The 16,914-nt window shown below is 36.0% G+C and overlaps 1 protein-coding gene across 13 annotated transcripts in view; it reads right to left on the bottom strand.

The window, feature by feature from the left end:
* Positions 1–16,914, bottom strand: part of Emsy (EMSY transcriptional repressor, BRCA2 interacting) — a 74,066-nt gene that overhangs the window by 23,417 nt on the left and 33,735 nt on the right. For all 13 annotated transcript variants that reach the window (XM_047516805.1, XM_047516804.1, XM_047516806.1 and 10 more), the window contains 4 exons: positions 13,019–13,168; positions 10,221–10,391; positions 4,143–4,279; positions 1,403–1,576 (listed from right to left, as the gene is read on the bottom strand). In XM_047516805.1, coding sequence (XP_047372761.1) covers positions 1,403–1,576; positions 4,143–4,279; positions 10,221–10,391; positions 13,019–13,168 — 632 coding nt within the window. The remainder of the gene's footprint in view (positions 1–1,402; positions 1,577–4,142; positions 4,280–10,220; positions 10,392–13,018; positions 13,169–16,914) is intronic.

The raw sequence follows: 16,914 nt of genomic DNA, 5'->3' as shown, positions 1-16,914 counted from the left end.
AAAGAAATTTTTGAACTATAACATCAATCTAGGATTCCTCTCTCTCAATTTTTAATAATATAATAAAAATTAAACCTTAACTTGGTTATTATTATTAATTTTTCTTTTAGTTATAGGTGGACACCTTTATTTTAATTAATTTATTTTTTGTGGTGCTGAGGATCGAACCCAGTGCCTTAACATGCCTGGCAGGTGAGGGCTCTACTGATGAGCCATAACCCCAGACCCAAAACCCTAACTTGTTGAAGCCACTATTTTTAAAGTTTCTTTTCATTAGGAAGTAAATGAAATTCTTAACTAACACACCCTTACAAAGTAAATTTCTTGAGACCTAAGTAATCTTTGAAGAAATCCCAGAGAAACACTGATTTAAACAACTATCAGAAGCAACATGGAAAGTATGATGGGTCAACTCCTGGCAAAAGTAAAAACAGAAATACTGAAACAAATGAAGTGGGGAAAAAAATTTCAAACTGGACCATTCCACTTCAAAATAATATTGTTACTGTTGAACTCAGTGGGCAAATTTGAATTTACCATAAAATTAATTTTTTAGATATGTACACAATTTGGCTACAATCTGAGGGAATAGATCCTAAAGGCAAATTATGAGTTTATAAGTCAACTAATATCTTTTATAAAAATTCTACACAGCATTTCTCTACCAAAGTCAATATGGCTTCCTTTGTAGTCTCAGAAAAGCAATTAAATTATCTACAAAATAAACACTAGCCCGGCAACAGAAGAGTCTTAAATTCCTAGGGCAAATTTTCAGACAAGTTCCTGTATCTTCTACTAGTAACTCTGCTATAAAGGGTTCAAGTAAAGCAAATTATATAATAAGCAATGTTAGCATAAAGAAAGTCTTTGCAGTCAGCACAGCGGCACATGTCTATAATCCAGTGGCTCGGGATGCTGAGGCAGGATTGCGAGTTCAAACCAGCCTCAGCAAAAGTGAGGTGCTAAGCAACTCAGTGAGACCCTGTCTCTAAATAAATTTACAATGTGGGGATGTGGCTCAGTGATCAAGTGTCCCTGAGTTCATTCCCTGGTACCCCCAGAAAAAAGTCTTTGAGACATTCTGCACAGCTACCATCCTTCCTCAACCACCAATCCCTCAAATTGCAACATAAACCTCTGTTAAATTTTATTCCAAAGGGATTCTTTTCCCTAGTCTTTGCTCATGACAGACATATGCAGATATCTAAAAAAAGAGTATTAAAGGAAAAAAAAAAAAACAGGTTTTGAGATCAGATTAATAATTACACACTTCAGTCCAAACTTTTCACAATTTTTTTCTTTTTTTTAAAAGACTATTAATCTTTTCCTTCTAATTTCTACCTGGGAATTTTAGGAATTTAGGAGCAAAGAAAAAAAAAAATCACTGTATCTTATAGCATACCTGTGTTTTCCCTTGCTGCCCATAAACAATTTTTGTTGGGATAATTTTAGCTGCTGGTTGAACTGTGGAACCTATTCCTTTTGGCTGAGTTACAATCATTTTGGTGATGGGTCTTGTAGCAGTGATGATAGCTGGCTTTGCTCCTGTTGGCACTGTCTGAATTGTCTTTTCTCCCTAAGTTGAAATCAATAGTTATGTAAGAGATTTATATGCATTTAAATGATAAAAACTGTCCTCTTACGAAAAAGCACAGAAAGATTTTAGCAGGAATATGGGAAAAGGACTGTAGATTATATAACAAAGTACAAAGTTTCTAAGCAATTAAAAATCCAAGACCTAAATGAAATGATCTTAGAAGTCATCTGAACAACTTTTTACCAAAGAAAAAATTATAATTATTTCCTGATGTGTGAATTTTTAAAAATTATGACATCTAAAAATACTTATTATACTATCCCATTCACAAAATGTACATATTAAAATAGAGCTAGAAAATTCTGGAAGAATATATGCTAATATGTTAACATGTAAGAGTTGGGATCATATGTCTCATTCCCACATTCATCTTTACCTTTCCATGTATCTGAAATATTTATGAAATTTAAAAATACTGTGTAATATACTATAAGTAAATATACAAATACAAAATAAACTCCCCTAAATTCTATGTATATGAAATCATAAGAGTATACAGCAGAATATCTATGTGAAAAAGTATGGGCAACAAATGAAAGGAACAAAGACATTAAAATTCTTTCTAAGGTTATATAGAAAAAAGAAAAAAAACAAAAAACAAAAAAACAAGGTATTCCCTAGGTTTTATTAGTAATAAGTTACCAATATCACTTATTACACTAGATAAGGTCCATTAACTTTTCATCATTTTTTACATTTTCATTTACCTTATTTTTAAGTATCATGTTCTTGTCATTCATGATTTCAACATCTTTTTACTTCAAGTTAGCTAAATTAATTTCAAATACAGTAATTTTACTATTATCAAAAATTTTAAAATTAAGTTGGACTCAGTGGTGTATACAGTAGTCCCAGCTACTTAGAAGGTTAAGGTGGGAGGATTACTTGAACCCGTGAGTTCGAGACCAGCCTAGGCAATACAATAAGACTCTATCTCAAAAAAATTTTTTTAAAGTTTTAAAATTACATCCATGAACTAAAAAGAAAATAAAAGAACCTGACAATTTTTACCTTATCAGTTTTTCTTAATTTCTAACCATCATTATCTAGATGTTAGGCCTTCCAAACTTAGCAGCCAATAAAAATACAATGCCCCTGAAATCACTCTGTGAATTCAGAGCTAAATATATTTGCATTACAAAAAAGGTTAAGTTTAACTATCTGTAGTAATTATATAAGGGAAATAAAGTGTCTGCCAATTGTCTGATTACTTATTTCAACACACATATATCCTCGATAGCATCTCTCTAAAGTAGCCAATATCTGCTAGATTGCAAGTGGGCAAGCCTACCTATTCAACAGCTTGATGGGTCCTGTCCAAGTATAATAATGTGAACAAAACCAACTAGCAGACTTTTTAAGAAAAGCTATTCTAATGTGTGTTGTGGGCATGCACAGGTGAGCAAGTGGTGAGTACAAGCGCATGTTCCTGTGTGGGGAAAATGTTCTTATATGTCGATCTGCTTGTTTTATTAGGATTGCCGACATCGAACTATTGCTCAGGTATATCTAGTAGATAGGACTCACCCAGGACTCAGATCTCTGACCACACAGGACCTATAGTATTTGGCATCCCCATTTATATATGAAGTACAAACTATAAACCACAATGAAAAGGATTCAGAAAATCTGAATTCTTTTGCTGGCTCTATTTTTGGCTTATTATGTGAATTCAATCTAGAAGCAATCTGATTTCCCACATGTTGAAAGTCTGCTGCTAGACCCCTTCCAACATTCCAAAGACCATGATGCCTAAGAAGCTTTTATTAGATCTACTTAAATGAAGGACAGCATTCCATTTTCTAGAAAAGTCAGGAAAGGTAAGGACATTACCAACTCTAAACAGTTAAATACCAAGAGTAGTAACAATAAAAACAAAACCAAAGATTGATGTCATCCCATGTGCTAGACACTGTTTCAAGCATTTTTAAAATAGCTACCATTATCCCCAATGTACAAATGAGGAAATAAAAATTTGAGAAGCTAATAAGTCACCCAAGATCAAACAAGTACAATATTGAGACACAAGATCAGATCTAAGTATGAACCTCTTAACAACTGCCTTCAGAACTATAAATCAGTTATTTGACTTTTTTCAAAACTAGGTCAAAGAGGTAAAAATGAAAAAAAATTAAAGTAACATATCCCCATAAATTAATTTCATCTTACACCCAAACATTTCTCTCTGCCTAGTCTACACCAAACACTAATCCGGTATCTACTGGTCATAAGCAGGAATAAAACTGTGTTCCAAAAGAAGTCTTTCTGCAGTTAAGCCAATGGAATTCTCCATCTGGACCATGCTAAGCATATAAATCATGGTCACAAGCCACTAGCTATGAGCAAATATGAGCAGCATGCTTTAGAAATTATTGTGAAAAATGGCATCAGTTGGTGATGTTTTAACAGTTATTATATTACAGTAGTGGTAAATCAAGCTGTTCTGGCCATTGTAGGGTTCAAAAGTCCTTAGGCAAATATTAGTACAGCTAATCTTTAAAATCTTCAGTGGATTGTTGAATCTGCAGTTCAAGCTCTTACTTACTCCAGCATTTAGTAATGTTGTGACAACATTTTTGCCAGGGAGGCCTTGAATGGTCGTTCCTTTTCCTGTCGTCTTTTGCACAACAATCACATTAGGCTTGGAAGTCATTGGGATTGTAGTGATTTTGGTAGTTGTTCCTTAGAAAAGGGGGAAGAAAAGAGGCCTGAGTTAAGAACTAGTGATGGTTATTTCTATTTATGTTGTACACAATTAATACATGTAGTCAATGTTATCTCTAGATGATGTGAACACTGTCATGAAGAAGTTATAAGTCATCCCAGAGAAAAGAATATTAAGAATTGACTCTTAAATCAGACATCTTTTCAGAATCTATACACCAAACTCAGAATCTAAAAACATCACTGTTTTGTCAATATTTCTGACTGGTTAAATCAAACAAATCAAAGTCTCTGTTCTATAACATATTTTTTTCCTCAAACCCAGTATTATGCGACCAGCATGATTGGAAAATTCTTCAAAAAATATTATTGGTTCAGTGTGGTGGCACATGCCTGTAATCCCAGTGACTCAGGAGGCTGAGGCAAGAGGACAGCAAATTCAAAGCCAGTGTGGGAAACTTAAAGACCCTGTCTGAAAATAAAAAATAAAAAAGGGGCTGGGGATTTAGTTCAGTAATAAAGCACCCCAGGGTTCAATCCCAAAACCAAAAAAAAAAGTAAATATCAAAATTCACACATTAGACCAGAAAAAATTTATTGAAAGAAATGTCATTTATTTTGTGTCATTAAAAAAGGCAAAGCAAACACAGACACATAGACCAAGCTGCAGATTCAACACGTACTTTTCTAATCTGCAGAACTCTAGAGTGTAAGAATGAACTTCTGATTTATACTGTATATTTATATAGGTAAAATTTTATTTTTAACCATTAAGATCGACTGATACAAACATAGTATCACCTTGCCCTCTTCCCTACATTCTTCCATGATATGCTTCTCATCAACCTATCAAATCTAACCACCTATCAAATTTATGCTCTATATTCTAACTGTCCAAGTTGAAAATTCTTTTGTAAATCCTTGATTCATGTCTCGTCTTGACTCTGCACCTGCTAACAAAATGAGAGCCCATGAGCTCTGTACTCTTTATGTCACTGATTCCCTTAGTGCTTAGCACAGTGGGATGCCATTACTTTATAACAGTTGTCCACTAAATATGTCAATGAACTCATTTTATTGGCAAAGTCTTCTTTTAAAATGTTACCAATGTTAGTTCAATAGGCAGGCCCTCATCTTTTCTGATTTCCATATCGTCTCCCTATTTCAAGTTTCTCTATAATAGAAACAGCTCTGGTGCTCCCTGACATATCCAACATCCTAAAAAAATACTAATTTTGTCATGTCAAGAATCTGGAACATATTAAGTTGGTTAAAAACCTCCCTAATCTCCATTGTATCCAGTTCTAACTTCCTCTCTTGGGTTTCAAAAATCCAACATGATCTGGTCCTAATTCTACTAATATGATCTCATTAGTCCCAACTCCCTGGTAAATACCATAAATTCTAGGCTAACAAGTAATATTTTTATTATGATTTTCTACAACCTACCACACAAAGCCCCAAACTCCTCAGCTAGCTTCAAGGTTCTGTCAGATTTTAATTATTGGGTTATCTAACATGTATCTCTCCTTCAGTGCTGGTTTCCATGGGGAGCACACCAACTGCAATGCTACTTTTGCTCCTGTAATTCTCTCTATGAAAGCAGGCATGTCATATTCTTCTAAAGGTCTATACATTACTTATCAGATGACGAAGTACAGAATAGGTACTTAATAAAAACATGACTCTTATTCTTGAAAAGAAAAATTAAACAAAATTTTATTATTTTGCACTGGAAAAAACAGTAGCAATCTTTACCAGAGTTTTAGAAATAAAATTATACTAAAAATAGGAATATTATAGTTGTTTTTATTAAGAATTATTAATATTCTATTAATTTTATCAATTTTGATATAAAAATACCTTTATAACATACTTGCCATTATCTAAGATCTCATCAGTTTAAGGTAACACATTCAGTGAGTATATTAAAAAGCACTTTTATTCACAGACTAGCTTCACAACAGTTCTTCCCTTTATCTGCAGTCTGAATAAGCAAGCTGTTACAAGCCACAAAAACCAAGCTACCCATTAAAGTTAAAGTTAAACCAACTTTAACTCTTAAGTCCAGTCCCTCATATGTAATTAACTGTGAAGACCTCTTTGGACACTGAGGTCTCACCAAATTTTGATAATGAAAAAAATGTAACAAAGTAAGACTAACATTTACTTCAAGGAAATGTAAACCATGCTTCTAGCTCTACACCAAAACACAAGGACCATTTTTTGACAAAACTTGCTTAACCAGTGAATTTTATTTGTCTATCTCTTCCATTTCAAAGATCTGTCAGTTTATGAGAATAGTTGCAAGCCATGTCCACCAGCTTAACCAAAATGGGTGGGGAAGAATGTTAGAAAATCAAAGAAAAAGGATTAGTATAAGGAAAAGCAAGTTCAACATTATATTAAAATAGAATATAATTTTTGTCTATAATGATCAATTATAATATGTCTGAAATTCCAGGGAGTGTGTTTCTGTATCTCAGGAAATACCTATGTTGTATTGAAGAAAGGAAGCATTACTATCACACACACGCACACATACACACACACACAGAAAATGAGGGAGATCACCTTCTATGCTTTCATCCTAATGAGTTTATAGTTCTCATGATACAAAAGAATGTATCCCAAGTCATTTGTTTAGCATTCTTCAGGGCAGCGAATGAAATTCATGTATGAGTCTAAGTACCACAGCACTTAGCTCATAACAAATCAGAGAACCAACTCATATAGTCTATACTTAAAAGTAAAGGCATAATGGGTGCAAATAACTGTGAATCACATTTGGTTCATAATGGGCTATGATTCTGATGCATTCCAATGATTCTTATTTTTAAAAAAAGACACTTGGAAAAATTTGCACATTATGGTAGCTTGGCTTAAAAGGAACACAAATTTACTGGCTTATATTTTACTGTTCACAGATTCTTAAAACCCAGACAATCTTGGTCTTTTAGGTAATGTTTTATGTTGTTTTTCTCAAAGAATAAACAATGAATAAATGAAAAAAGCATATAAACAAGAGCTCCTTGTCTGGACATTTTAGTAAAGATTTAAGAGAATCATAATCAAGTCTTGCCATTGTCACAGGTTCTTATAATGCTCTCGGAGTCAAGATAATGTATTCATCTTGGAAGGATTCAAACTTCTGCATAAAATAGGTATGTTTCTTCAACCAACACTCAACAAGGCTCACAAAAAAAGCTTGCAAATCTGATAGTTATCACATACATATAAATATTTGATTAATATATGAATTAAGTGGCTGTAAGAATAATCATTGCTTCCATTTAATTTCTTATTCTAGTAAAAAGAAAAACATGACCTTTCTAGAAAGTACTGTAGAAGCATTAACTTGCCTTCTAGGGTATTATAAAAAAGGGAATAAAGAATTCACAAATAATTTATGTATAATAATACTCATCTCGGATTATTTATAACACCCGTAAGCAACCAAAAACATCCAACAATTTTTAATGGTTAAATTATGGCACATCTCATGAGAGAATATTATGTGGCAACCGGGAGAGATATTAAAATATATTTACTAGGCATGCAGAAATAATCAACATATTTTATGAAACAAGAATAAAAATTATGTCCTAATTTTCAAAAATATACATTCACAAAAACAAATGAGTAAAAAAGGAATGAAAATACACTTCAATTTTAACATTTCCATGACTGGCAAAAATTGTATGATTTATCTTTGTACATTTCCCCCATAACGAAAGGGAAAGTTTGTTGTTATTAAGTCGTCTATTTTTTTTTTTTTTTTTTTTTTTTTTGTGGTGCTGGGGATCGAACCCAGGACCTTGTGCTTGCAAGACAAGCACTCTACCAACTGAGCTATCTCCCCAGCCCAAGTCTTCTATTCTTACAGCTACATGTCTGAGTGTATTTTAGGAAAAGTACTTTTTAGCAGGGGAGGGAATTTTATTTATTTTTCATTTTTTATTGGTGCATTGTAGTCATAGTACATAATGGTGGATTTGTTGTTATATTCATACATGCACACAATTTAGCCATATGATTTGGCCAATATCATTCCCCGGTATTTCTCCTTTCCCTTGGAGGGAGAGAATTTTGGAACCTAATATCTGCTCATGGATGAAGGCAGAAAACAATAACTTCACTCAACCAGGCTACCAGTTTATGATAAATAGATAAAAGGGATTTAAATAATACTAATAAACTGACCTAAATCCTAATATCATGGACTAACGAGAACATTACAAAATAAGAGAACTGCCTTTATAAAGACTAGTGGTAGTGTAAATATAGGATCCATTTAGAACAATAAAGAATGAGAAAGTTCTTTGGAATATATATGTCAACAGTGAAGGAAACATACAGACATCATAATCTTCATGCAATGAATAAAGTTGCATGTATACCAAGAAAGTATGTGCTACAGCGCCAGAAAAGCTTAAGAACTCCTCCCATGTATACCAACGTATTTGAAATACCAACTGAGTGGTTTTTTATTAATATGAAGGTGGATAATATATATAGGATATAGATCTTAGATCACATCTCTGCTTCTAGGAAAATATGCTTGTGTATATTACTCTAACCTAGTACAAAGCAACTACATCATGAATAAGGCCTATTAAAAAGGCCTCATGACATCTAAACATTCCTTCAAGCTATATGGTATCATAAATTCATATATAAGTTTAAAAAAAAAAACCTAAGGTCATAAAAAGCTACCTACCAATGAAAAACACGATCACTTTTTGAAAAATGCTTAATTGAATAAGTGTTCTATACTATTTGAAGATATTGTCAAAAAATAAATTATAATTTGAGTTCTAACTGTGTTATTTAAATATCCTCTTAGAGTTAAGAGTAGAATGATTCTTTCCCTACTGGTTTCACCCTCCTCAGTTTGGCAAACACTGAATTTTCTCACTTACACTTAAAGGTAGTGCCAAAATTAACAGCTTTAAATATAGTACTTGATGCCAATACCATGCTTTGCTTTGCTTTCTTTCATTCCCTGAGTTATCAGCAACATCAAATTACTGTCAGGAACTTTAGTCCCTTGCTTTTAAAATGTTAGAACAACTCACCTGGGGCATACAAAATACGTCTAGTCTACAAAAATGGTAGCAGTTAAAATCATAAGGCTTGCTTAATCAGAGATTATTTCGATCATTTTAATTAAAAAATAATAATCAGTGAAAACAGATGCCATGTTAACATTCCACTTCAGGGTCCACAACCCAAATATTGTAGGCCAATAAAAAACCAGGTAAAATTCCAATATACCAATGAGTAAAAAAAAAAATTTTTTTTTGCGGTGCTGGGGATCAAACCCAGGGCCCTGTGCTTGCAAGGCAAGCACTTTACCAACTGAGCTATCTCCCCAGACCAGTAAAATGTTTTAAAAAGCAAACAGTTAACATAAATGGTGAAAAGCAAATAAAGTATTCAAATATATTTATTTTAATAGGCTAAAGTGACATTAGTAACTGAAATTATGAGATATGTTCCTTCAACATAGTTCAATGTATTAATACTAGTTCTTCCACTGCTCTAGCCTGTACAACCATGGATAGGTCACTTTGACCCCTCTAAACCTAAATCTGTCTTCATTTGTAAAATGGGCATAATATCAACTACCTAAAGAGTTATTATGAAGTCTGACTGGGTTGACAAATGGGAGACTATTTTGTAAATTAAAAATCTCTATGCGAATAGAAACCATAATCTTTGCACTGTGATTAAAAACAACTAAATTTGTTCTTTAAATTTTAGAATTATCAAAAATTTTTTATGTAAATGTTTAATGCTAAAACTAAAAAATATTTAATCACTAAACACAAGAACTGAAAACAAAGCTTTAGATTTCTAAGCAGAAAACTGAGATTAAACAATCCTTCAATAGTGAAAATGTTTTTCCTCTCACTATAGGACACCTACACTTTTAATATATTTCAGATATACCTACCAGAAACTATATTACTGCTAATTATCTTGCCCCCCAAAGTAGCTAATGATTTGGGTACTACTGTAATGATGCTACCACTGGTAGTTTTCACATAGGTTGCAGCTCCAGGGGTTGCAGCCATCCGACCTATGGATGGGCTCACTGTTGGCCGGGTATAGGTTGCCTGTGTACCTATAAAAGGGAAAAAGCCAAAAGAAAAACTCATCATTACTTATAGAACAATGATAGCTTGTTTAACCATAATTCAATGTAACCTACATTGCTTTAACTTGAAAATGGAATTTTCAGGTGTCAAGACATTAATTTAGAGTTTTACAGTCAGTCTTCAATGCACATAGTAAGAACCAATGCCAAGTCAATTTGAACTAATTTTACACATAAAATTTTGTGATGTGTTGCATCAAATTACTAACTCACTACCCTTCTTCCACTAGTTTTATGCCAAAAGAAACTTAAAATTTAATCATCTTTCCTGCCAGAGCATTTTAGATATTTCTGTTACAGATTTTAAGGTATCTGCATCTGTTTTATGCTGTCTCAGTGCCAAACCCAATGTCAGCACTCAGCAAATAAAGCAGTATTATTTGTTTAAAATTTTATAAACTTTTACTGTTTTATACTCTAGTGCTCTCTAAATATATTTCCATATTTTAAAGGTTATTCCATCATTTTACTAGAGATTAAAGCTGAAGCTGCCAAGAATTGCCAGGAATATTTCTCTGTAGCTAAAAATTTTCTCTGCTTACATATTTCCTCAACTTTAACTGACCTACTAGGATATTTTTTCTTTATGTCTCTCAAAGGATTTTATATCCTTTCCCCCTATTTTTAGGACTTTTCTCTTTACCAAATAGGAATTAAAAACTAACCAGATGTACCTTCATTGTTTCTTACAAAGGCAATAGGATTATTATAGTATAGTCTCAGAAAGACTATCCCTGAACAAAAAACTATTACCCTTGGGGAAAACAGAAAAACAAAACAAAACAAAACAAAAACAAAAACTAAGATAACACCTTTTTCAACTAAGAATTTTTTTCATAATAATAATAATTCGATTCAAAGGCTACTCTGATAACTATTTTTATAACCCCAACCTCGAAAAAGTTATTTTAGTAATTTATTCACCTTTTAAAAACATGACCACTACTCAAAAAAGGAAGTAGCAAAGAAATATTTAGTAGAATCAGTTTGATTGGGTTAAAAACATACATCCGAATTTAAAAAGCAATGACAAAAAATCTTAGTAGAAAGTATGGAACAGGAACAAAAAATTTGAATATTATGAATCATATAATCAATTTTGGCTTTTGTTTTAAAAAAGGAAATACTTATTCTAATATAGACAAACACTGGCACAGTATTATTTTTTTACTGCCCTCCCCTAACATGAGGAATCATATATGTATGTAATAGTATCTTTGGAGAAGAGTTTGGGCTAAGTATGATATATTTAATATGAGAATAACAGTGTTTAAAATAGAAACAAAAAGTAATATGGTAGTTGCCAAGTGTGGTTGCCAAGATCTGTAGGAAAAGGGGAAATAGAGAGTTGTTATATAATGGGTACAGAGGTTCAGTGTGGGAAGAGGAAAAAGTTGTGGAGATAGATGGTACCCAATGGTTGTACAACAATTGACAAGTACTTAATGCCAATGAAGTGTATATTTGATACATTTCATGTTATGTATATTTTACCAAACATTTAAAAAAAAAAAAGCACAAGTTTTAGAATCAAACAGATATATATGGGTCAAATCTCAGTCCTCCTCTGCAAACTGCTTAAATGCAAATCACTGAAAATGGAAATAATAAAGCCTAAAGGAGATTAAATACAATGTTTTTACAGAGCTTTACATTCTGGTCGATAAAGTACAGCTTATAACACTTCAAATAGCATTTTATACTATTTAGACTGTGACATCTAAATACTGGCCCTCCTCAAAAAGTTTAGTTAAGAGTAATAGCTGCTTGGGCCAGGGGTGTATCTCAGCAATTGGAGTACAAGCCTAGAATTCATGAGGCCAAGTTTAATTGCCAGCACCATCACCAAAAAAAAAAAAAAAAAAGTTATAAGACACTTAAAATATTAGTAATAGCTGACTCTAATATTAATAGTAATTGCTATGACTACCATACTGAGGACTTTTTATGCACTTGATTTCATTTAATACTTACAATAATCTATGACTTAGATATTGCTCTTCCCTTGAAATTAGACAAAGGAAAAGATTTAGAAAATTAAGTAACCTGGTAAAGGTCACAAAGGATAGTACTATTTACAAGGTCCTATAATATCACTTCCTCAAACACAGGCTAATTTCCTACTCTTTGGGCATAATAGCACCTGGTACTTCCCTCGACCTCACTAACTATCCTGTAATGTAACAGATTCGTGATCTCATCAGAGTAAGATCCTTGTGGGTTGGCATTGCTTTCTTCTGCTCAACAAATCCTGACTAAGCTCCTATTTACAGGCCAACTCTCTATATATGGTGAATAAATATACATGATCCCTTACCCTCAGTGAGCTTATGATCTAATAGGAGGAAAATAAATCAACCACTAGCTAAGTAATTAGAAATTGTAGTAAGTTGTATAAAGGAAAAGAACAGAGGACCATGAGAAAGAATAGTAAGAGAGAACCAATTTTAAGGAGGTAGGCAGAAGGGACTCAAGAAAGGTCTCTGAAGAATTATCTCATTAATCTCTAGATTCCCATTGTAGAGGATATCACTGGTACTGAGATTCTGATTGATAAACATATGAATGAATGGACTGATGCTCATAAGACTTACCTGTAGGAGTGGTTACCAGTTTAGTTGTCATAATTGCACCATTACTGCTAACCACCATAATAGGGGAATTGCTACTGGTGGGAAGAGTTGCAGTCACTGGTTTGGGTAAGATTTTACTTGGTTGGACCTGTTGTGTGATGATTTTAACACCTTTGAAAAAAGAAAGACAAATCTCAGTACAAATTATTTTTTAAAACATGTCCCTTGTACCAAACCAAGAGGACAGTAGTCACATTCATTTACTCAGTCTCTAAATAGAGGTTTTTTTCATATTGCTGAGACTCTTTCAACTTTTACCTCATATCCCTGTCTTTCCTAATTTTTTTTAATTTCAGGAATGAAACTAAAACATTAACAAAGTTCATAAAGAAAAATAAAGCTTGACTTTTTGTCTATGTTGGGAACATATAAGAGCTTTTAAATCAAAGTTAGCAACTGAAATTTTACAAGCAAATAATCTCTTCCACACAAATACTTGGGATGAAAGGAACAGCATAAGAAGTCAAAAACAAGTCACAGTACTTTTTTCACCAAATAATTCACAAGAAAAAATATTTTGCTACAAACAACCACCAAGGATTATTACTTCTTTGGATGGTGACTTCGGTTGAGGCATTAGGAAGGAAACAGGTCTATGTATTTAACAGCCTTCATCAGAGTATGGAAGAGGAGGGCAAGTGAGTGGAGCTGAAAGCATTTCAGGCGGATCCAAATGTGGACTCATGAGGGGGAGACTTAGGACCCTCCCTGGCGAGAAGGACTTGAGTGGTAGAAGAGGAGGAAAGAAAATTGGGGTGAGTGCGCAAGGTCCAAAAAGCTAGCAAATAAACAAAATCCTGGTCTGCTTCCTGGTGTGATATCCTGAGCCTCTTCCCTTTGCCACACTCGTCCGCCATGATATTCAGCCTCACCAGGAGCCCCAAGGAGTGGATGTGGCTGTCTGTGGACTAAGACTTCTGAAACTCCCAGCAATCCAGCCCATCTGAGCTCATTTTGAATCTCAGTTTTGTTCTTCAACCCTGCCAGCTTCGACTCATTTTCAAACGTGGACTCAGGATTCAAAAGAGGAGATATTGAGAGACTTGGGACCAACTCAAAGCAGCCGGTGAACTCGGACAACTGGGAGCATCGTAGAGGAGGCCGCTCAGCACAGCACTTGCACTCAGAGCAACCACTGGGGCTCCGGGCGGCTGCCCAGAGGAGGAGCTGCATGGCGAGCTGTTTGGACTCAGAGCAAACACTCCTGAACACTGGGGGGCTGCCCGGAGGAGGAGGAGGAGGAGCGCGGTAGGTTACTTGGACTCGGAGTGACTACACCAGAGCTACAGGTGGTAGCCAGAGGAGGAGCTGCGCGGCGAGCTGTCTGGACTCAGGGCGACCGCCCCTGAACACCAGGGCCTGCCCAGAGGAGGAGGAGCGCGGCGAGTCGCTTGGACTCAAGAGTGACTGCACCAGAGCTACAGGTGGTTGCCAGAGGAGGAGCTGCGCGGCGAGTTGTTTGGACTCAGGGCGACCGCCCCTGAACACCAGGGCCTGCCCAGAGGAGGAGGCAAGTGGTGAGTTGTTTGGACTGAAAGCAACCGCTCCTGAACACCAGGGGGCTTCCCAGAGGAGGCGTGCGGCGTGTTGCTTGGACTCAGAACGACCGCTCCTGAACACCCAGGGGGCTGCCCGGAGGAGGAGGAGGAACGGGGCAGGTCACTTGGACTCGGAGTGACTGCCCAGAGCTACGGGCGGTTGGTGAGAAGAGGAGGCACGCAGTGAGTTGCTTGGGCTCCTAGCAACCACACTAGAACACCGCACGGCTGTCCGGAGGAAGAGGCATGCGACGGGTCGCTGGGACTCGGAGCAACTGTACGGGGCTCCAGGTGGCTGCTCAGAGGAGGGGCCGCACAGCCAGGTGATTAGGTGCAGAGCAGGGTCCCAGGACCTAGGCGGCTTCTTGATGGAAGAGCCGCACAGAGACACACTTAGGGGCGGAGTGAAGGTTCCAGGACTGCGGGCAGATTCTCTGAGGAGAGGCAGCCTAAGGAGACTCGTCTGTGAAGGGTGAGGCTCCCAGGCCCAGGAGGTAGGTCCAGGCCCCTGGGAACGTTGCAGAGGAGGACAGCCCAGGCCAGGCGGTAGTTGTAGATGAGGGGAACCTCTAGGAGGGGAACTGACCAGTGAGACCTCCCCACCAGGTGAGTCTTCCCTGCCAGGTGAGGTTTTCCCACAAGGACGGTAAAACCAGAGACACAGGCACAAACAGGCCTTGCCTCAGCCCGCAGCCTAGTTCCCCTTTGGATGACCACTGGTCAACAAGTGGAGGCACCTCTACCCACTAGCAGGGAATATACCCCACCTGAAGGCCATCACCGCTAGAGAGGCAGCTTCCTTGTGGAGCACCGCATAGTCTACTTCCTCCAAGACTTCAGGCTACTGAAGGCTAAGAGGGGACATACTAGAAATCTTCAGGGACATTATAAGTCAATAGAGGAAATCTGCAATATCTTAGCAGTCCACTGATACCTGAATGATATGAGAAAACAAGGGAAGACAATGCCCCAAACAAATCTAGATGTTACATCAATAAAATCCAATGACAGCATGGCAGAAGAAATAACAGAAAGGGAGTTCAGAATGTACATAATTAAAATGATCAGGGAAGCAAACGATGAGATGAAAGAGCAAATACAGGCATTGAATGATGAGATGAAAGAGCAAATGCAGGCACTGAATGATCACACCAATCAACAGTTAAAAGAGCAAATACAGGAAGCAAAAGATCATTTCAATAAAGAAACAACAAACCAAATTAAGAACTCCATAGAAAGCATAACCAATAGGATAGAACACCTGGAAGACAGAACTTCAGATATTGAAGACAAAATATTTAACCTTGAAAACAAAGTTGCCCAAACAGAGAAGATGGTAAGAAATCATGACAAGAATCTCCAAGAACTATGGGATATCATGAAAAGGCCAAATTTGAGAATTATTGGGACTGAGGAAGGCTTAGAGAAACAAACCAAAGGAATGAACAATCTACTCAATGAAATAGTATCAGAAAATTTCCCAAATCTGAAGAATGAAATGGAAAATCAAGTTCAAGAGGCTTATAGGACTCCAAATACACAAAATTACAATAGACCTATACCAAGGCACTTTATAATGAAAATACCTAACATACAAAATAAAGACAGAATTTTAAAGGCTGTGAGAGAAAAGAACCAAATTACATTCTGGGGGAAACCAATACGGATATCAGTAGATTTTTCAATCCAGACCCTAAAAGCTAGAAGGGCCTGGAACAACATTTTTCAAGCTCTGAAAGAAAATGGATGCCAACCAAGAATCTTATACCCAGCAAAACTTATCTTCAAATTTGACGATGAAATAAAATCATTCCATGATAAACAAAAGCTAAAAGAAAGGCAACATTTGTGATATTTGAACCAAGATAGTTTCTTCCATCCCCTCTTTCAGTTTCAGACTGTTGTAGTCAAGGGCACAGGGTTCCTCAGCTCCCAGCTCCAGTTGGAGGGCCTTCTTCTTAGAAAGAATAGGACTTCAGTTATCTCATTCTGCCCCTAGCTATTTGTTGTTAAAGCTAAATTCTGAACAAGTGCAGTTTAGTGATGGGTGCTTCCTTCTCTGTCCAGCCCCCAATTCATGGACAAATACTCTAACTCAGGTGGGGCATCACTAAGAATACTGGAGTACTGACCACCCTCAGCCTAACTTATGAGGCAGTGACTCTACCACCAGAAGAGGCAAGTTTAAAGGACCTCACACTGCTCTCTAACTCCAACCTTCTCTGAGCACATAGAGCCTAAAGCACATAGAGAGCAGCGTGCCATTGACCCCACTCCCCCAGTTCCAGAGCCATGGCTCAGAGACTATGCCTGAAAATA

Source organism: Sciurus carolinensis, chromosome 11, assembly GCF_902686445.1.
Source record: "Sciurus carolinensis chromosome 11, mSciCar1.2, whole genome shotgun sequence".
NCBI classification, from domain to species: Eukaryota; Metazoa; Chordata; class Mammalia; order Rodentia; family Sciuridae; genus Sciurus; species Sciurus carolinensis.
Note: the sequence above shows the minus strand (reverse complement) of the source record. Positions and strands in the feature narration are given on the sequence as shown.